The sequence below is a fragment of the Euprymna scolopes genome, chromosome 21 (genome assembly GCF_053919585.1).
Source record: "Euprymna scolopes isolate OS-2025 chromosome 21, ASM5391958v1, whole genome shotgun sequence".
NCBI classification, from domain to species: domain Eukaryota; kingdom Metazoa; phylum Mollusca; class Cephalopoda; order Sepiida; family Sepiolidae; genus Euprymna; species Euprymna scolopes.
Genome location: NC_136502.1, coordinates 82848327 through 82871451, shown reverse-complemented (window position 1 = coordinate 82871451; position 23125 = coordinate 82848327). Strand labels below are relative to the sequence as shown.

The following is a 23125-nucleotide window of genomic DNA, read 5'->3' as shown; positions in this document are numbered from 1 at the left end:
GGTCGTTTTTTAATGTGGAGAAAAGGAACAAAAATAAAAAATTGTCTCAGCCGTGAAGGATATCTCCTCCACTAACAGAGAACAAGAAATTGAAGTGCAGCATCTGAAGAACAGATACTACACTTTGAGATATTAAAATCTTTCATTCATGTTAAAAAAACTACACTTTGATCTTGACCCGAACCTGAAATGTTTCGATGTAGAATAAGCTTGAATAGGTTATAGTAAAAAGGGATTACAAGATTCGTTCGATTTAGGTCATTAGAGATCAAATTAGTGTATGAGGACAGTGGGGGGGGGTATAATATGAGAAAGAAGAAAGAGAGACGTGTTCAAATAGAGGGAGAGGGAAGGCAAGAAGAATCAGAGAGCGAGAAAGAGAGAGATTCAAAGAGAGAGGAGGTTATAAGAATCGAAGAGCGGTGTGCTCAAAAAGGAAGAAAGAACGCAAGAAGAACACGAGAAGCAAGGAGAAAGAAAGGTGTTAAAGGAAGGAGAGAGGGAAGGCCATCAGCATTTATATGGAGAGGTATGTTCAAAGAGGTGGAGGAGAGAAGCAGTAAAAGGAAAAGGTGTTAGTTCGTTGTTTTTGTTTTACGGCATATCAACCCTTTTCAGGTTATTTAATGCCGAATCCTAAGATTCCGAAGAAAAATTTTTAATAGAATATTTATTGTTTTCAAGTCGGTTTCTATTTAACCCATAGTTGGGACCCTAACAGGTACTACCACTCCGGGCTAGAGTGGACCTGGGAGCAATGGCAATTAAAGGGTAGCTCCACACTCCCGAAAGCCCTCAAGCTGGGGCCTCACCACTGGATATAGTTTAAGGTCATATCCAGGACCGGAAATGGTGTGTTCAAAAAGAAGGAGAGGAAAATAAAAGTGTTAAAAGAAAGCTAATATAAATATTTTGACTCTTTTGTTTTATTTTGTTGGTCATACTCACAGGTAACGATTGGTAGCCCGGCTAGATTATATTTGTATACATTAATATACTATGAAAATCTAAAAAGATATATTTATAGTTTTATTAAAAAGGAAGAAAGAAATCTTTAAAAAAAAATAAAATAAAATAACAAACAAACAAAATAAAACACTGACAATTAAAATATAAACGTTTGTGGCAATCAGCGTCAACACGTCTTGTGTTAATATATTTAATATATTATTTCAAAAAGAAATAGAAATGTGAAAAAATGAAAATGTTCTTTATTTTTTTTTTTTATTGTTTCACGACGATGGGTTAGGGTTTCAACATAAAAAAAATTAAAGAAACATAAAAAATAAAGATTTATTATTTATTTTAATTGTTAAACAAAAAAAATACTGTATTTAAAAAAAATGTAAAAAAAAATAAGGTTTATTATTTTTTTATTTTCACAATAACATAAAAAGTGTCAAAACCAAAACAATTTCTTGAAACAAAACACCTTTACATTGTTTCGTATTTCACACACGAAACAATTAAAAAAAAAAAAAAGGAAAGAAAATGTGTATTTTTTACATTTCTACATTACATTCCGTGTTTCGTTTCATGTTTGGTGGCTTCCGTTCCGTATTTTCATTAACCGTGCCCCATTCCACCATCTTTGTTTTGAGAGCTCAATTGTTGGAGATTGCCACATTAGCCAAGTGAGAAAAACTATTCTCATCTTAAACATTTAAAGGTAGCTATCTTGTGATTTTGCCCTTTTAAATAAAACGTGTATTAAGATATATAAAAATTCCCTAAACGGTCTACTAGGACACTTTTTGGTTTATGATTTTTCTTCAATTTTTTTTCTGGTTATACACAAGAAAATGCCTATGTATGATTCGTATTTAATATTTTAATATTAAAATTAGAAGATGCCTTCGCCTTCACATGCCTCTGCGTGTGCTGTTTTTGTCACTAAAAGAATTGAATTAACACTTTATTTATTCATTTACTACGATTCCAATATTTATTGAAATAAAAAAATAAATAACATGAAATAAAATTCTATCTAAAAAAAATCATGGTAAATTTTTACTTTCGTTCCACCTTAACATTCACATTTAAAATGACGACTTTCATAGGCTTTCGGGTATGCCGAAAACAAATATAACATTACATTTTGTGCAGACAAGTAGACAAATTATTTATCCAGTATTGGCTGACGGAACGAGAGCATGCTACTCCCATGAAGTAAGTAAAGTATTCTGTTCAAAATTCTATCCAAATTCCCGAGTTTGACAGAAACATTCCCGAGTTTGACAAAATACATCTGAAGAATGCCAGCGGTTACATCGACCGAAACGTTGTAAAAAGAACACTCATAATGAGAACAGTAGTCTGAAGATCAAATAATACGAATAACCAATCCTCATCTCAAAAATTCAGAAACATAATATAAAGTTATTTTGCCAGATTTTTTAAAGTCAGAGCCAAATAGTATTTAAAATGACAAACCAAAATTTGCTTTTGAATAGCCAGTTTACAATATAATAATGCATGTTGATATAATTTAATTTTTTTTAATCACTTAGTCCATTTCAGAATATTTCATATTACCATGCAGTTATCTTACAACTAAAATTTTATTTCACTTTCTGTATAAGTTTGAAAATATACAAACAAAAATTGAAACCTAAAATAACTTACTGCACCCCAGCCAACCCCAGTTAGATACTTCTAGTACCTTAATAAAACAGTGGTTAAATATCAGATATTGTGAATTTCTCTTACAAAATTGGTGTAACATATACTGTATAGACCAAAGACTTGCCAAGAAGCTGAACCATTCCCATATTATCTGCTTTCATAGATTGTTGAAAATCAAGTGGCAACAAGATACCAGTACACAGAGGTTCTAGCCCGGTCAAATCTTCCGTCAGTATACACCATTATACAGCAGTGCCAGGTTCGTTGGGCAAGTCATATATTCCGTATGCCTGATTTAAGGCTCCAAAAACAGCTCCTTTACCATGGATTGTCCAAGGGAAAAAGACCCACAGGAGGACAATGGAAACGGTTCAAGGACAATCTGAAGGTCTCCCTCAAACAGTTCGGTTTGTATTCTAATTCATGGGAAAAACTAACCCAAGACAGAAGTTCCTGGCGTGTCGCAACTCACAAAGGGGCTACAATTGCTGAATCCGCACGCAATAAAGAATGCAAGCAAAAATGTGACATTAGAAAAGACAGAGCAATAAGCACCTCTGCTACAGAATCATCTCACAGTTGTTCAACATGGGGGAAATACTTTTTTTTTACACAGGAATCACCACTTATCAAGGCCCGAAAGCCACTCAAGAATAAAGGTTAATGAATATACATTAGTGGATGTGGTTATAGCGTAGTAAACATAAGAAGTGGAGATTTTCTAAATTAGATTACTTAGGGTAACGGTTCATCAAGAACTTGTTTACGTTGGACTTGAAGATAAACCAAACTTTCATGAAAACACTCTTCTAGCCAAAACCACTATCAATAATTCCCCACACTCTTTATCTGTGCCTAAACCTAAATGCAGGTTCCATGAACAAAGCTTCTTTCTAAGAACTGCACGCCTACGGAACTCTTTTTCGTTTGCCTGCTTTCCGGCTGACTACAATTTGATTGTCTTCAAGTCCAACGTAAACAAGTTCTTGATGAACCGTTTCCCTAAGTAATCCAATTTACAAAATTCTCACTACTTATTTTTACTATAATCACATTGACTAATGTATACCTATTAACCCTTATCCTCGAGTAGCCTCCGGGCCTTGATAAGTGGTGATTCCAGTGTAAAAAAAAAACCCCAACTTTTTATCCTTTTTTTTTTTAATTACATTGAACAAAATATAGGTCACTTTATTTACCCTTATGCCTAACAGCCACGTTCCAAAAGCCATACGGCCCTGTCATGGGGCATTAGAATACGCCAACTGCCCCCCTGCAGAGGGTAAAAGTCCCTCAATGGGGGTCCTGGATATGACCTTAAACTATATCCAGTGGTGAGGCCCCAGCTTGTGGGCTTTGGGGAGTGTGGAGACACCCTTTAATTACCATTGCTCCCAGGTCCACTCTGATCCGGAGTGGTAGTACCTGTTAGGGTCCCAACTATGGGTTGAATAGAAACTGACGTGAAAACAACAAATATATTCTATTAAAAAAAAATTTCTTCAAAATCTTTGGATTCGGCATTAAATAACCCGAAAAGGGTTGATATGCCGTAAAACAAAACCAACCAACCAATCCAAAAGCCATAATGATCAGTTGATAACTTTTAGATTTTACCCAACACAGAAGGGGCAGATAAGCAGAAATTGGTGATAGACATTTTGTTTTATATATATAAATTTAGACATTTATTAAAAAAAAAAAATTCTAAAATCTGATAGATCGTTATTATTTTCTTGAAAAAGTAAAATAGTTATAGCTAACCTGATAGTTGTCGTGCACCTCGAATGTCTCCATCACTCCAGCCATCTTCGCTGTCAGTGAGAGAAGACATCAGGTTTCGGTGAGCGTCAGGAATTCTAAATTGGTTCTGGTCACCATCATTTATTTCCTGTTCAAAAAAAAAAAAAAAAAAAAAGAAAGAAATAAATAAAAATAAATAAAGAAAATATTAATATGTGTGTGTGTGTGTGTGTGTGTGTGTGTGTGTGTGTGTGTGTGTGTGTGTGTGTGTGTGTGTGTGTTTTCTACTCAAGGAGAAAAAAAAAACAAACAATGCTTTTATTTCTTATTGAAAATATTTTTAGTAGTTCAGCAGCAAATTGTTGGTGGAGAGATGAAAGAGAATACAGATGAAATATCGGAAAGAAAAACTAATATCAATAAACAAAGGATTCATATTTCTCTCACAAAGCTGAACCGAAAAATACAAAGCAAAGACACAACTAGAAAGACAATGGAAATACAAATAAATTAAACGAATAGCAGAATTTATTTGTTTTGATCAGACCTTGTGTTTATGTACCTATTTTGGGAGATGGTAAATATGGCAATTGTCGAATATGTCTATCGTGATAAGACAGCGTTTTGGCATTTATTTCTCTGAGATAAATGTGGTAATTATTGAATACATTTATTTTGATCCGATTCTGTATTTAGGCAAACATTTATAAAAAGGTGAGATGTGGCAACAGCCAGTTGACCATATCTACTTTGATCAGACAGTGTTTTGGCAGTTTCTATAAATAAGACAGTACTGAAATGTGCCTATTTTTTTTTAATCATTTTATGCATTTAGGTTAGTATTTCTCTATGAGGTAATGGAATATACTGATTTTGATCAGACTCTGTGATTAAGCTAGTATTTCTTCAATGAAAATGAGACATATCTTATGACAAAAAAATAGTTTAATATTAATTGAAACCGTTGTATTTGACTATTAAGTGTGATAGTGGGATATATTAAGACTAATATTTCTTAGATCTATATCGCACAGTTGTTAAATGCACCTATTTAAATCAGCATTAAACACTTTTTGGTCCAAAAATATCCCTTAAGTCATATACATATGTGCGATAGTGGGATATATTAAGACTAGTATTTCTTAAATGTATATCTGGCAATTGTTAAATACACCTATTTAAATCAGTATTAAACACTTTTTTATACAAAAATATCCCTTAAGTCACGTATATATGTGCGATAGTGGGATATATTAAGACTAGAATTTCTTAAATGTATATCTGACATTAGTTAAATGTGAACCTGTGTTTTGGTGCGTTCACTACAGTCTGTGATCGTCCAATAGCTCTCTTAATCTGAATTCTGTGGCTGAATTGGTCACAGTGTCGATCATATAGTCTCAGTCGCTGTTGAAACAAAAGTATTTTCCTTTGAAATAAAATCACAATTCAAAAATTTAAAACAAGTAATGTTTTAAGAGGTTTCAATTATACCTGTTTTCATCTACTGGATATCAGACTTTCGATCAGAATTCTGAGCCAAACCAAGTCAAAATACAAAGCTCAACGAAACACAAACGGTCGTTCAGCTTAAGGCTGAAAGGAGCATCTGCCTTGTAGACCTATAAAAACCCAACTGAACCCCTTGCTCTTCCTGCTGAAATATTTATAGACATTTATAAACATTTGTTGTTGACCATGCAGACACCTACTTGGAAATTATGAGCCAGTTTTATTACTAGACATAAAACATTACTGATCAGAGAGGTCCATCATTTGAGATAATCATAACATTTGGAAAGTCTCAAGTGGCTTATAATCACATCTAAAGAAAGATTATTATTTCAATGAGCCATAGGATTTCTTAGGTGGTCTCTCTTCTCTTAGCTAAATATTTCTCCCACTGCCTATTGTATGCATGCATTGCAACCGTGCACTAAACATGCAGCCTTGCACATGTTTACATTATTGTGCCTATCTACTTTACCATTGGACTATTTTTTGTTAAAAAATATACCTTTAATCAAATACATACTGACATACTGCATCAAAGAGTGATACTGACATACTTTATGTGTAAAGAGAAGTGAGAAGAGAACTAATATTTAAGACTACATCGATAGAATAGAAAAAATAGATAATACAAAATTCAGAGAGGCTGGTTAGTGCCGCCAAAAGCACCAGCAAGGTGAATAATACAGAAAACAGTAAAACAAGAAAAAAACACGCGAAAAGCAAAAATTATATATTATATATAAAATATATAAATATATATTATAAAACTATTATAAAATATATGTATATAAATATATATTATAAAACTATTATGAAATATATATATATAAATATATATTATAAAACTATTATAATATATATATATATAAATATATATTATAAAACTATTATAAAATATATATATAATATATATTATAAAACTATTATAAAATATATATATAAATATATGTTATAAAACTATTATAATATATATATATAAATATATATTATAAAACTATTATAAAATATATATATAAATATATATTATAAAAATATTATAAAATATATATATGAATATATATTATAAAACTATTATAAAATATATGTATATAAATATATATTATAAAACTATTATAATATATATAGATATATAAATGTATATTATAAAACTATTATAATATATATATATAAATATATATTATAAAACTATTATAAAATATATATATATAAATATATATTATAAAACTATTATAAAATATATATATGAATATATGTTATAAAACTATTATAAAATATATATATAAATGTATATTATAAAACTATTATAAAATATATATATATATATATATATTATAAAACTATTATAAAATATATATATAAATATATATTATAAAACTATTATAAAATATATGTATATAAATATATATTATAAAACTATTATAATATATATATATATATAAATATATATTATAAAACTATTATAAAATATATATATAAATATATATTATAAAACTATTATAAAATATATATATATATATATATATATATATATATATAAATATATATTATAAAACTATTATAAAATATATATAAGTATATATTATAAAACTATTATAAAATATATATATAAATATATATTATAAAACTCTGTGGACCACCCGACCGCTCTCGCTTGCATCTTGTCTATCAAAAACATTGTTGTCATGGAAACCAGTTGGTATTTAATAAAATTCACACTCAATTTCCACACTCCAACGATGTTGAGTACAAATAAGCTTTAATCTTTGCTTAACTTGTTTCAATCATGGAACTATGTTTTGTTAAGTTTTCGTTTTGGTTTCGATTCTAGCTGATGACACTGAAATCTTTTTTTTTTGCTTATTTTTTTCTTTTACTTTTGAAATCATGACTTTATATTGAGTACAATATAATATGAAAGAATTGACTCTATAATAATAACAATCTGCATAAATTAAGATATCATATCTAAGCATATTTTACGACCAGGCAATGCTGGCCGCCCCTGCTAGTTTAATTATAAAACTTTTTTTTTTTTTTAATTTTTATTGCCTCATTTCATGTTTGTGAACCTCTGTGACGATTTCAGATAATTATATTTCAACATTGGTTATGGTGCCAATTATGTGGTCTCGGTCAGGGATAGTTGGTTATGATATTTAGATGAGTATTACTTAGGGGTAGATCGTATAATGGCCAAATACGTCTATTCAATTCACTATTAAACTATGTATTGGTAGAAAATATACATAGATATTTAGTCGGAGAGATCAAAATGTGTTTTGACAACTAGTTCTAGAAGATGGCTGTGATGTTAGTGCGATTTATATTATATTAATCAGCTTTTGTCTTTGTAATATATCAGCATGTGTTTATATGTTTTTGCATAGATGGAAATCAAATAATTGAGACTGCAATTGGTGATGAGAAATGACAACGAATATTGCATCGACTGTTTCAGTTTATTAATCTTATATTGACATTTATATCTTTATTTGAAATCCTGCTGACCAGTCAAAACGATTGAACATTTTAAAATTATGCTTATCAGAAGTTGAAGTTTCTCTGACAATTTGGAACATTTTTCTTATTTTGTATAAATTATTAAAAAGTTTATAGACTTGTGCGTGCACACACACACACACACACACACACACACACACACTTTCCCAAAGAAGAGACGTTGTGAGCCTGTCCCTGCTCTATCGCTATTTTCATAACAGGTGTTCGACTGAGCTCCAATCTATGGTCCCTCCTCGCCAATCCTTCACAAAAAACACTCATCTAGCCAAAATCACTATCAATGAAATTCCTCACTCTCTATCGGCACCTAACTCTAAACATGGATTCCATGAACAAAGCTTCTTCTCTAGAACTGTCCGCCTGTGGAACTCTATTCCCTTGGTCTGCTTTCCACCTAACTACAATATCATTATCTTCAAGACCAACGTAAACAAGTTCTTGTTCGGCCGTCCTAATAAATGATTTAATTATACCAAATTGCTTTTACAAATGATTATTACACAACTCTTCTAATGACTACAATACACACATTAACCCTTATCTTCGAGTGGCCTTCGGGCCTTGATCTGTGGTGACCCCTTTGTTAAAAAAAAATATATTAAAAAACACAAACGTGCCAACTTGCATTGTGGTATTATTTATTATTCTAACAAAATTCTCAAAACATAACATTACTTCTTATCTGTTACTTATTGTGGTAGGACTGTACACATTTTTAGATATACTTGCTGCATTTCACTAGAAATGCTTACTTGGAATTATTACCGTACTAGCGGGGCTACCCGGCGTTGCACAGGGAATGTTTATTTTTATCCTTGGTTTCCATACATGACGTCATGCATGATGTCATCTGCTATGACATCATACATGACAACATAGCATGTATATATATATATATATATATATATATATATATATATATATTATATATATATATATATATATATATATATATATATATATATATACAGGGTGACCCAAAAAACAAAAGCTAAATGGAGGCCATCTAGAACATATGCTGTAGAATGGAGAAAAAAAGGCTAAAGACCCTAGTGTGATGTTCTGAATATAATAAACTAGTTATGACGAAAGTTTCATTTCATTCGGACAAAACACTAAGAAACGGGGCCTAATTAGAGATGGGCCCGTTTTTTTTGGGGGGGTCACCCTGCATATATATATATATATATATATAGATATATATATATATATATATATATATATATATATATAGATATATATGTTGGGTGGCCCACCTGGTTCGAATGAATAATTGTAGGCTGCCCAAAAAATTTTTTTACAGGAAGCTGGAAAATGGCAAGTGCCCTCAACACAAGCCTAGGAAGAGGTTCAGCGACTCTACAAAGAATAATTTGAAAATCTTACAAATCGACATCGACACATGGGAAGAACTTACTCTGCAAAGGCCGAAGTGGCGAAAACTTGTATGTGAAAGTTGTGATGCTCTAGAGAAAAGAAAGCAGGCCCACAGCACTCTTGGTGAGAGCTTCACAAAGGTTTAATTGATGGTCTTAACCATGACACAAAGCTGGAAATGCGACACTTGTGAATGAGTGCTTTTGTCAAAAGCTGGCTACGTCAACCACCTTTAGTTTCACAACACTCCTGTTCAGATCAACTTTGCACCTATTAGACTTTTTAAAAAGTGAATTAGACTTTTTTCTAATTAAGCCGATGATGAAGGTTCTCATATTGAATTTCTCTCTTTTTACTATTAAGTCCCATTTAACTGGGGACAGACTTCTCTTTGGGGCTACTGCACTACCCGCAAAAAAAAATTTGTCATTATTTCACCTGTTTTGAAAACTTTCCAATCGGATTATATGCATCGTCACGCTGGACTTATTTTGGAATACATTCTCTCTAAAGAACTATTGTTCAATATGGATCAACTTATTACTCTTATTTTTCTTTTTTTTGTGCTCACAATTTTTCCTTATTTTTTTCTTTATTTTTTTCTTTATTTCTTTCTTTATTTTTCTTTATTTTTTTCTTTATTTTTTCTTTTTTTTTTACATAGTCGTCACTACTTATCAAGGCCGATAGGCCACTCAAGGATAAGGGTTAAAGAGTGTACAGTAGTCAAAAGGACAATATAGTAATCGATAGTAATGGAAGTTCGGTAAATTTGTTAACTTAAGTGGAACCGCTCATCAGAAACTTGTTCACGTTGGACTTGAAGACAACCGTATTATAGACAGCTGGAAAGCAGGAAAACGGAAGACAATTCCACAGGCGTGCAATTCTAAGAAAGAAGCTTTGATCGTGGAATCTATGTTTAGGTTTAGGCACAGATAAAGAGTGGGGAGAATTATTGATAGTGTTTTCAGCTAGTTGAGTGTTTCTTGTGAAAGTTTGGCGAGGGGGGACCATAGATTGAAGCTCAGCCGAACACTTTCCATGAAAATAACGATAAAGCAGAGACAAACTCGCAACATCTCTTCTGTGAGATAGAGGTTGCAGCGAAGAGAAAAGGACATCTCCCACCAGGCCACGAAGTCTATTTTGAACCCTATCAAGGCAGGACAAGTCTTTTCTAGCAGCTCCTGCCCAGATGTGGCAACAGTATTCCATCCTTGGACGTATCTGGCTCTTATATAGATAGAGAATTGCATCAGCAGTGAAATATCTACTGGATCGATAGAAGGATCCGACCATTTTTCCAGCGGCCTTGGCAACAGATTTGATGTACGTGTTCCATTTAAGATCAGGAGTAAAGGTCAAGCCCAGAAGCCTGTCAAAACTTGAGGCCTCCCCAAGACGAGAGCCATTCATTTTAATTGATGCCAGATGGGGATCAGAACGTTGATGATGTAAAGATAGAAGCTTGGTTTTAGATGCATTAAAAGTAACCAGCCACTCCTTTCCCCATTGTACAACGTGATCAAGATCAGAGGAGAAAGAATCGGAGAGAACTTGGTCGTTTACTATCTTAGATGTGCTACCATAGATGGTAGTGTCGTCAGCAAAAATGTCTACAAATGATGTAAGGATGTGATTTGGAAGATCATTAATGTAGATCAGGAAAAGAATTGGCCCAGGATGGACCCCCTAGGGACTCCAGCATTTATACTGAGAGCTTCTGATTTTTTCCCATCAACTACTACTCTTATGAACCTATCAGAGAGAAATGATTTAATAATTGAGAAGACATTTCCAGCTAGATCTTGTGACGTAAACCTTTATGCCATACCCTATCAAAGGCTTTTGATATGTCAAGAGCAATTGCCCTAGAAAGGTTGCCTCTGTCGAGAGATTCGCTAATCCTATGAGATATAACTGTAAGCACATCTGCTGGAGATCTAGCAGAACGGAAACCATATTGTGTGTCACTAAGAAGGTTATTTTTGCTGAGATGGTTGATTACTTCTCTATTTTACACAGATTCCAGCAACTTACTCATGACGCACAGGAGACTTATTGGTCTGTAAACACACACCTACAACCCCCGGACAACGCCTGGCACCCAGGCTAGTCTATAATATATGTTTAAATGTATGTATATATGTATGTATGTATGTATGTATGCATAAAACTTTCGACAGAGACGACGGATTTTCACGAGACGGAAACCATTTTAAAGCTCGACCCTTCGGATGACAAATATCGAAAAATTGGCTAAAAACATTAATTCCTTCACCCTCAACTGGGCACTTTTCTACAGGGAGGGGTCGCTTTTTTCGAAAGTCATCCCTTCTTTTCGGTTGTCTTGCCTTTATTTAAACCTTCGCCACTTTCGCATTGGCAATGGGCTCAACAGCAAAAACGTCACGTCTTTTTGTTTTCACGTTCGTTTCCTTCTTCATGGTATGGGTTCGAGTTTGCTTGCTTACTACCCCTTTTTTCTTCCTTTTTTTTTTTTTTGCTCAACACACACCTCCAAACACCCGGGCAATACCGCGCACCCAGACTAGCTTATAAGAAAAAATGTCTGACGACCATTAATTTTCAAGGCTTTATTTCACCAAGCAAAATAATTCAGACTTGCATCATTAAATATGCCCTCAGTCAGAGAGGTAGGAAAAAAGGTAAAGTTTTAAATAAATGTTTCCGAGTCGGGTTACTTGTTTGAGATAAAATATTTATAGAAAAACATAATTATTGGTGATACATTATTTTCTGTATATTGACTGCCTTGCTGTACCTCATATTATTGTAATTGTATATTATAGTGCAACCATATCCGTTCCTTCAACTTTTATATATTCTTTATTTTTTCAATTCTTCTGCTATATGTGAATGTAGGAATATTTTTATAATTCTTCTGCTAAATTTGAATGTAGGAATATTTTTTTAATTCTTCTGCTAAATTTGAATGTAGGAATATTTTTTCAATACTTCTGCTATATGTGAATGTAGGAATATTTTTTCAATTCTTCTGCTATATGTGGATGTAGGAATATTTTTTAAATACTTCTGCTATATGTGAATGTAGGAATATTTTTCAATACTTCTGCTATATGTGAATGTAGGAATATTTTTTTAATTCTTCTGCTATATGTGAATGTAGGAATATTTTTCAATTCTTCTGCTATATGTGAATGTAGGAATATTTTTTTTAATTCTTCTGCTACATGTGAATGTAGGAATATTTTTTAATTCTTCTGCTATATGTGAATGTATTAATATTTTTTCAATTCTTCTGCTATATGTGAATGTAGGAATATTTTTTCAATTCTTCTGCTATATGTGAATGAAGCAATATTTTTTCAATTCTTCTGCTATATGTGAATGTAGGAATATTTTTTCAGTTCTTCTGCTATATGTAAATGTAGGAATATTTTCAATTCTTCTGCTATATGTGAATGTATTAATATTTTTCAATTCTTCTGCTATATGTGAATGTAGGAATATTTTTTCAATTCTTCTGCTATATGTGAATGTAGCAATATTTTTTTAATTCTTCCTCTATATGTGAATGTAGGAATATTTTTAATTCTTTTGCTATATGTGAATGTAGGAATATTTTTTAAATTCCTCTGCTATATGTGAATGTAGGAATATTTTTTCAATTCTTCTGCTATATGTGAATGTAGGAATATTTTTTCATTCTTCTACTATATGTGAATGTAGGAATATTTTTTCTAATTCTTCTGCTATATGTGGATGTAGGAATATTTTTTAAATACTTCTGCTATATGTGAATGTAGGAATATTTTTCAATACTTCTGCTATATGTGAATGTAGGAATATTTTTTTTAATTCTTCTGCTATATGTGAATGTAGGAATATTTTTCAATTCTTCTGCTATATGTGAATGTAGGAATTTTTTTTTAATTCTTCTGCTACATGTGAATGTAGGAATATTTTAAATTCTTCTGCTATATGTGAATGTATTAATATTTTTTCAATTCTTCTGCTATATGTGAATGTAGGAATATTTTTTCAATTCTTCTGCTATATGTGAATGAAGCAATATTTTTTCAATTCTTCTGCTATATGTGAATGTAGGAATATTTTTTCAGTTCTTCTGCTATATGTGAATGTAGGAATATTTTCAATTCTTCTGCTATATGTGAACGTATTAATATTTTTCAATTCTTCTGCTATATGTGAATGTAGGAATATTTTCAATTCTTCTGCTATATGTGAATGTAGGAATATTTTTTCAATTCTTCTGCTATATGTGAATGTAGCAATATTTTTTTAATTCTTCCTCTATATGTGAATGTAGGAATATTTTTAATTCTTTTGCTATATGTGAATGTAGGAATGTTTTTTTAATTCCTCTGCTATATGTGAATGTAGGAATATTTTTTCAATTCTTCTGCTATATGTGAATGTAGGAATATTTTTTCATTCTTCTGCTATATGTGAATGTAGGAATATTTTTTTAATTCTTCTGCTATATGTGAATGTAGGAATACACAATTTTAATAAGTAGCAGATACCGAGGTTGGTACGGAGAAATAAGAACGAAGTTATTTTTATTTAATTATTGGAATTCTTTTTTGAGATAAGTAATTTGTATATTTTTATTTATTTATTTATTTATTTATTTGTGGACTATTATCCTCATCTTGATAGTTGTTGCTTTTTTAACGACGTTTCGGCCAACTATTCCTCTGCTCAGGTTGTTAACCACGGTGGGATAGGAATGCTGAATCTTCAACTGTATCTTCAGTAATTACTGCCTTCCGTAGTTGTTGTTTTCTCACCATGGTTAACAACCTGACGGAGGCCAGAGGAATAGTTGGTTGAAACGTCGTTAAACAACAACTATAAAAGATGAGGAGAATAGTCTGCAAATAAATAAATGAAAAAAGTGGTTAGTTGTATTTTGAAAAATCAATTGTAAAAAGAGATATTCTCCTGAAGGATGAAGGTTCAGTCCACAGTGTGGGCAACCGAAAAATACAATTGCAAATTACTTAGGACCTCTATCCAGTCATGGCTGATGGAACAAGAGCATGCTACCCCCGTGAAGTAAATAAAGGGTTCTGTTCAAAATTCCGTACAAATTCCCGAGTTCGACAGAAACATTCCCAAGTTCGACAAGATACACCTAAAGGAAGTCGGAGGTTACATCGATTGAAACATTGTGAAAATGACACTAAAAATGAGAACAGTAGTCCGAATAATCCAAATAATATGAGAATCCTCATTCTTCTGCATTTTACCTATCCAGTCATGGCTGATGGAAGAAAAACGTGCTAGCCCCCCCCCCCGTAAAGTAAATAAAGGGTTCCGTTTGAAATTCCATCCAAATTCCTGAGTTTGACACAAACATTCTTGAGTTCCACAAGATACATCTGAAGAAGGTTGAAGATTATATCAACCAAAACGTTGTGAAAATCACACTCAAGATGAGAACAGTAGTCCGATGAATCCAAAACTTACAAAAAAATATGTTATTTTTGTTCTGAATTTTTGAGATGAGGGCTGAGTGTTTATATTATTTGATGAAGGTCGAAGGGCAATTCGACCGAAACATTGCACTAATAACACTCAAGATGAGAACAATAGTTCGATCCAAACAAATAATATAAGTTATTTCTGGTTGGGTTGATATTTATTTTTATATTTAGTGCAGCCCTTCCCACCTCCCGATTTGATTTGATTTCCTTAGGCATTGTTTTAACATATCCAAAAATAGGTTTGTTTACCAATATTCCAAAGAATTTGAATTTGTCCCAATAATGTATTTTTAGATGTCACTTTTTCTCTTGGTAGCTTTCAAGGCCTAAATCTATTTAATGGGATTTAAGTCCGCACTTTGGGCTGGTCAGTCAATTGTACGCAACACTTTTCTTCTTTTTCTGTCTTTGCCAAATAACAGCTACACAGATTTCAGTCAAACTTGAGGTCACATGCTATGATTATTTCTGCAGTATTTAAGCGAATATTATATACTCAATAGCGACCTAACCGAAAATTTATCCATGAAAATCAGACTTTTTTTCTTTTAGTTACAAAAGCCCTTCATAGCCTAAAATCTAATATGTTTCTCTAACTTTCCCGAATACTAGCCAAATTTAATAATACTAAACTAGCAGTGAAAAATATACAAATTATTATTGGGACGATTATTCACAATGAGAAAATCGGAACTTTTTTAGGTATCGGAATCAGAAAAATTTGTGCTTATTTTCTGATGCCAAAAACGATTCTTTTAATTACCTTTTCAATTTGATTTTGTTTAAAACAAAATCCTCCATTGCTGGTAATAATGATAAAGTAATAAATATTTATTGATTTTAAAATACCAGTAAAACTAAAATCGATAGATCATTCCCCAGAAGTGTATTTTTGACGCTTGAGAATATATCTGCACATTTAACATGTGTTTCAATGATAATCGGGGAAAAATAACAATTTTATAGTTAAATATGCAAAGATTTATAAAATCCGAAAATTGGAAGAGAAGTTGCAATTACTTTTTTTGTTCTTTTATTATGCCATGTTTTCTCTCAATTTTCGGATTCTGTAATCATGCCCATATACATTTATTTTCTTCTAAAATTGATAATTGCTTTTTCTTCTGATGAGTTAAGGGCGAAATAAATTCATTGATTGATAGAATAATTAAATGAATGATTTTGTGCTACAAAACAAGTGCTGCTCAGAATTGTGCATGTCAGCTTACTCAAAGGACTATACAGTAAGATGGTCAAAATCTTGACATTTGGAATATACTTTTTGTCATTTATTTCTTATATGCTCTGTAATTACGTTGATCTTCATGAATTAAATGATTGGTATAAATAAAAGGTGAAATATAATTAAAGAAACATACTCTCTCTCTCACTCTCTCTCTCACACACACACACACATTCGTGTGTTTATATATATATATCTATATATATATACATATATATATCTATATATATATATATATATATATATATATATATATATATATATATATATATATATACATCTTTACTCTATGATTTAAAAACTTTTAATTATGATTTTCTAGCAAATTAGGTATAAAGCATTTGCTAATATTTTTTCCTCTGAGGAGATGGGTAAACATCGAAAACCTATAGGTTAAGGAAATATACTTATTGAAATGTATTCTTTGTTTTGCATATAATAAAAATTCTAGATTTGAAATTTAACCGTTTCACATCATAAAATTTAAATTACTAAATTATGATATATATATATATATATATATATATATATATATATATATATATATATATATATACATACGTGTGTGTGTATCTATATGTGTATATATATGTATGTATATATATATATATATATATATATATATATATATATATATACATACATATATATACACATATAGATACACACACACGTATGTATATATATATATATATATATATATATATATATATATATAATAAATATGTGCATTAGTGCATTATACCTCATATATGACGGCATATGATGAGGTCATATATGACGTCATATGTGATGACATTATACACGATAATGCCATATGTTATGATGTCATCTATGACGTAATAGCAAAAAAAGTTAAAAAGGGAGAGTTGGGTGCAAAAATGGAAGTAAAAATTCCGGGGCAACGATCGATTATATATATATATATATATATATATATATATATATATATATATATATATATATATATATATATATTTATGTGTGTGTGTGTGTGTGTGTGTGTGTGTGCTGTTGTTTTTCGATATAACTACTGCACATTATCTTTCAAATAAACCGTACAATGTATGCGAGAAAAGTGTGTCCTTATATGCGAATTACGAAGCTTCTGTTTGCAAGCAGCAAAACGTGTAGGTGGAAGCACCTGTGCACAAGTTTCTAGTAAATGAGATCGTTCGATTGTTTGCAGAATCATTTTCTCGGGAAGAGGCACACATACAATTCAAGCATTTATTTTTAAATTCTTAATCACGGCTAAATAGAAGCCCTATTAATGCTGTGTCTTATAGTATGATACGAGATAATGAATGCAGTTGTTTTTAGCCAAATGAGATGCTGCTGCAAGACTAAATCAATGGGGAATGATTTTCAGATCAATAGTTTACTGGGAATGAGTCACGATGAAAGTTATGTTTTTTTGGCAAACATCATTAAAATAAAAATAAAAAAATATATGAAAATCAAAGTATTTATAAGTGGCTAATCTATTTCGAAGCATCATTTCTTTTCGCATCATGTAATTCTCCGCTGGAATAGTGCTACGGTCATATATTTTGGACAGGGTCCAAATTAAACGCTAAGCATGCCTACATCGTTATGAAACTTATATCTATACACGAGGAAACTAATGAGTATGTATAACACACTGCATCAAAGAATGATACGCGGTCTATGTTTGCTGTCAAGAATTGTGCATGTCGACTTTCTTACAGGAATATAAAGTAAGATGGTCAACATCTTGAAATTTGAAACATGGACTTTTGTCATTTATTCAGAAAGAAGTGAGAGTAGGATTAATAAATATAAATAAGTATTTAAGACTGCATCGAAAGAATAGAAAAATAGATAGCACAAAATTCAAAGAGGCTGATTACCGCCGCCAGAAGCCTCAACAAGGCGAATGATATGGAAAAAAAAACAACAAAAAAACAAACAAAAAAACAGCACAAGAGAAAGAGAATGTATATCATTATTAGTTTTAGGACGATTAATCAGGATCGGTACTTTTGGAGGTATTGGAATCGGAAAAATTTCTGCTTATTTTCCAATGCCAAAACCAACTTTTAATTGTTTTTTTTTTTATTCAATTTTCTTTTAAAAAAAAACTTTCACTATTGATAGTAATGACAAAATTATAAATTTTTATTGATTTTAAACTACCAGTAAAACTAAAATCGATAGATTATCCCCCACACGTGTATTTTTACGTTTGAGAACATGTCTGCAAAATTAACATGTATTTTTATGATATACGTGAAAAATAATCACATTATAGTTAGATATTTAGAGATCTATAAAGAATCGGAATCAGTAATTGTATCGGAATTTGGAATTTAGTATAGAATCGGTAATTGTTTTAGAATCGTGAAAAATTATTGGAATCGTCCCATCACTAATCATTCTAAAGTATTTTTAAAAATTTTTATTGCCTAATGCCAGATTTGGTATGTTTGTGAACCTCTGTGTGTTCTCTGTATTCATGGATTGCCCATGATTATCTAGTTGTCGTTTTTGCCCAGATTCGGATTATTTCATTTCAACATTGGTTATGGTGCCAATTATGTAGTTTCGGTCAGCACTGCAACAAAGGCTGGTCCTGGATATGACCTTAAACTATATCCGATGATGAGGCCCCAGCTTGTGGACTTTGGGGAGTGTGGAGCCACCCTTTAATTGCCATTGCTCCCAGGTCCACTCTGACCCGGAGTGGTAGTACCTGTTAGGGTCCCAACTATGGGTTAAATAGAAACCGACTTGCAAAAAATAAATATATTCTATTAAAAAAATTTTCTTCAAAATCACCGGATTCGGCATTAAATAATCTGGAAAGGGTTGATATGCCGTAAAACAAAAACAACCAACCAACCAACCAGCAACAAAGGCAGTTTCCTTCTAAGCAAAATCACGATTCGAATTCAAAATGAGTAACCCTATTTTGTTGTGTGAAGTTAAAATGTTACTTGGCTTCTATAGCAAACGGCAGGCTTGTCATCAGAAGAGATTCCTTTCCAGCTCAACACAACACAAACTGCCCATCAGGTTGTGCTAGACGGTCCATCTGCTTAAAAGAGCATTCCTTGCTTAAAATGTATAAGTCCTGTTTGAACTGCACGACATACGCATTATAAAAATCATTAGTTGTTAATCTTTGGACATAAAAACTGATTGATCAGGGAGCGCCATTATCTAAACAAGGAATACATTCTGTGGAGTCTAAAGTAACTTACTTTCTCAACATGTGTTCTTGCTTTTAATAAACAATTACCTTTCTTTTTTAAAAATAACAATCCAAATACCAGACCACTTCTTCTCTTAGCGAAATATAACTCTCATCAGAGTTCTTCTACTTCTTTTCCTGTACAGGGTGGAATGATAAAATTGTCGCCCTAAAGAAAACAACACGACAGCTTTATTTTAAAACTTTCATTAAAAAAATCAATTCAGGTAATTTGATTATGTAGTAGAGCTAACATCTATTTAGTGTAGCCGCCTTCAGCGTCAGTCACCACCTCGATATGGGCCCAGAACTGAGAGCATGACTTTTCCACAAGTACCGGCAGGAGCTTGGCAAATAGTCGGTGGATGGCAGTGATTAGGCTGGCTTTAGTGTTGTGGGAGGTCATGTTGGTGATGTTCTCGACGTATGATCAAACAAAGTAGTCTAGCAGGTTCACGTCGGGGAAGGAGGGGGGCCAGTGAGAGAAGGGTACAAAGTCGTAGCACTCCTTCTGAAGTCAAGCCGATGACAAGTCCTGCTACCAGACCCTGGTTGTGGCAGCAAAACTTGCCTAATTGCATCAGGGGATCATCACACTCTTTAGCACATCCAGGTACACTTTGATATTGACCTTCAAGCCGACTTCGAAGATGTGAGGTGGCATGATGTGGCCCTCACTTGAAAAATAACCGTGGCCGTAAACTTTATATTCATTACCCTAGATACATCCCTGTTATTCCTGGCAATCCAGTGATACATTTTGAGGGTGCTGGCAATGGTCCTGTTGTCATAACTTGGATCAGTAGAGAGCATGACTTGTACAGCAGTGCATCTCTGATTTCGTTTGTTGGACATTGTGTCACTTTCAGACATGATATAAGGCTCCTATCGCTCTTGGGATTTGTACACAACTGGCCAACTAGTAGATGGTTTGCAACAAAAAACAAACCGGTTTTCATCTAAGGGAAATGGAATCATGTTGGCTTTTCTAGGACGACAATTTTATCCTTCCACCCTTTGTTTATGCACTCTTGTTGAACATGCATTACAATACATATTCGCACATTTGTTGGATGCATCGGATAGACTGCAGGTGTCTCAATACTTATGTGGGAGAATATTATATAGACACATTGTTACATAAGAAGGGGTGTCCCCTTTTCATGTAAGTAATAAGACAGACTAGATAAGTGAAAATGATATTAGGAAAAGACTAGAATCGAACCCTGTAGGCAAGCGTTAAAAGATAATGGATAATTGAAATCCTAGGAACGCAGTCGATTGTTAATTCTTTTAGAAATAACTAAATATTATTTATGTCAAAAAAGAGCGATTGTCCATTCTTTTATAAATAACTGGATATTAAATATGTCAGTTAAAAGAATGGACAATGCGAGTTTATAGGTAATGATTAAAAATAGATTAGATATTGAACAATTAAAATTGGGAATTCTTTGTTTTTTGAAAGTGTGTTTGGACAGACATGTAAAATCCATGTGAAATTTAGTCACGTTGGTTAACAGCACACTTCTGACGTCATAAACAAAGTAGATTCTTGATATATTGAAATGGGGTTCAAAGTTAGGGATATAATCAGACAGTCACAGTCACAGACGAGAGTCGGACAGTGACTCAGTGGAGCTGATCCCCTTAGAGGCGAAGAGTTGAAGAGAGACTATGGAGCCATACAAGTTTGAATTCCTGACATCATCAATCGGCAGGTTGAGGAATAAAGAAATCATCTAATATTTTACAACTGTTTGTCTTTGTGTCGTCATTATAACTGAAAAGTAAATGTGTTTTGTATATGCATCTATAAACGAACTCTTGTATAACTCCCCCCCCCCCTCAAGTAATGTGTTCCCTCCTCTGTGTTAACAAGAACTGTATTCCACATTCCTTCGATAATAAATTCGCATCTCTATCAGAACTGTCTCAGCTCCGTATAAATAATAATAATGAAGTCCCCAAGAATCGTCACAGTCGTCGACATGATGTAAATGTATATAAATGTCGTTATCATCCTTTGTTTGAGTCACCGTTATATGTTACCTCCGGTATGAACCCCCATCGTCCTCAATATGTACCCGCTGCACAACAGCATGACCCATTGGTTCGAAACCACTACGACTGTTTCTTCTACTATTCGAAATTATAAACTGTGACATTTGCAAACAAAGTCTTAAAAAGTAACTAAAAATGATAAGTCCGTTTACTTTTATATCATCATCATCATCATCATCATCATCATCATCATCATCATCATCATCATCATTTTCATTATGACTTGCACTCACTAGGAGTTCTCACACAGGTCATCATAAGAGATTACTCACTGACAACAAACGGTGGTGTTCTCTGGAGTCTGGATGACAATAACAAGTCTTCTCTTTCGACAACCCTTTCAAATGAATTTGTGTTATTGCAACAGCCACTTGCCATTGACTTCTCATTGAATTTGGATGGCAATAAGCCTTTTTTCCCCAGTCCTTTCTATACTCATTCAGTGGAGGTATGTTTAGAGCTTTCTCTCTCTGATATTTCCATCCTCCTTGACTCTTCACTACTATTTGGTGTGGCGCCAATTGATGCCAACACTGCAATCTTTTTTTTTTGGAGGTAGGGGATAGTTAGCTTACAGTTTTGTGGTTTCATTCTTCTTGGTTCCATGTAATTATTTTCTTATCTTTTGTTTTACGTCTTTTTGCAGTTTCCATGTGTCCTGTCTGCGTTTGTAGTTAATGTGGATTAATTTCTGCAATTAAGAGTTTTCTTCAAGATTTCAGCTGCCGTCAGCATTACCATCTGTTGTAGAGTCTCAGGCTTCCCCTTGATTCCAATTTCTCCCAGTCTTTTTTCCAAGTTCTTTCAATCAGTTATTATTATTATTATTATTGGCACACAAGGAGCTTTCATACAGGTCAGTCAAAGATCTCTCCTTGAAAATAACCTGTGCTGTTCTCGGGAATCTGAGTGACAACAAGTCTCCCCAGGTTTCCAGTACTCTCCACCTCTTTCAGTAAAATTTGCAAATGAATTTGCATTATCGTAACAGCCGCTTACCATTAATTTTACGCTGGCAGCGGCCATCGGTCTCCACTGGAATTTGAGTAGCAATAAGCCTCCCCAAGGTCCCAATTCTCTTCGCACTTGTCTAGCGAAGGTCTGGTCAGTGCTCTCTCCTTGGTCTTTCCATCCTTCTAGACCCTTCTCGGCTATTTGGCATCACTCTTTTGGGGGACGGGGCGATGATGGGGCAAGGATTTTTTTTCTGAAGATATTATTTTCATGCTTTCGACTACATTTGGTAATTTTTTAATATCAGCTGTATTGCAGTGTTCTAGAATTTTATGCCAGGTTTCCAAGTCGTGACAGGCAGTTTTT

General features: G+C 32.7%; 1 protein-coding gene across 5 annotated transcripts in view; it reads right to left on the bottom strand.

Moving 5' to 3' along the window:
• The window catches only part of LOC145242523 (protocadherin beta-4-like), a 639353-nt gene that overhangs the window by 71030 nt on the left and 545198 nt on the right, over nucleotides 1-23125 (bottom strand). For all 5 annotated transcript variants that reach the window (XM_080105592.1, XM_080105596.1, XM_080105594.1 and 2 more), the window contains one exon: nucleotides 4390-4516. In XM_080105592.1, the coding sequence (XP_079961718.1) occupies nucleotides 4390-4516 (127 nt within the window). The remainder of the gene's footprint in view (nucleotides 1-4389; nucleotides 4517-23125) is intronic.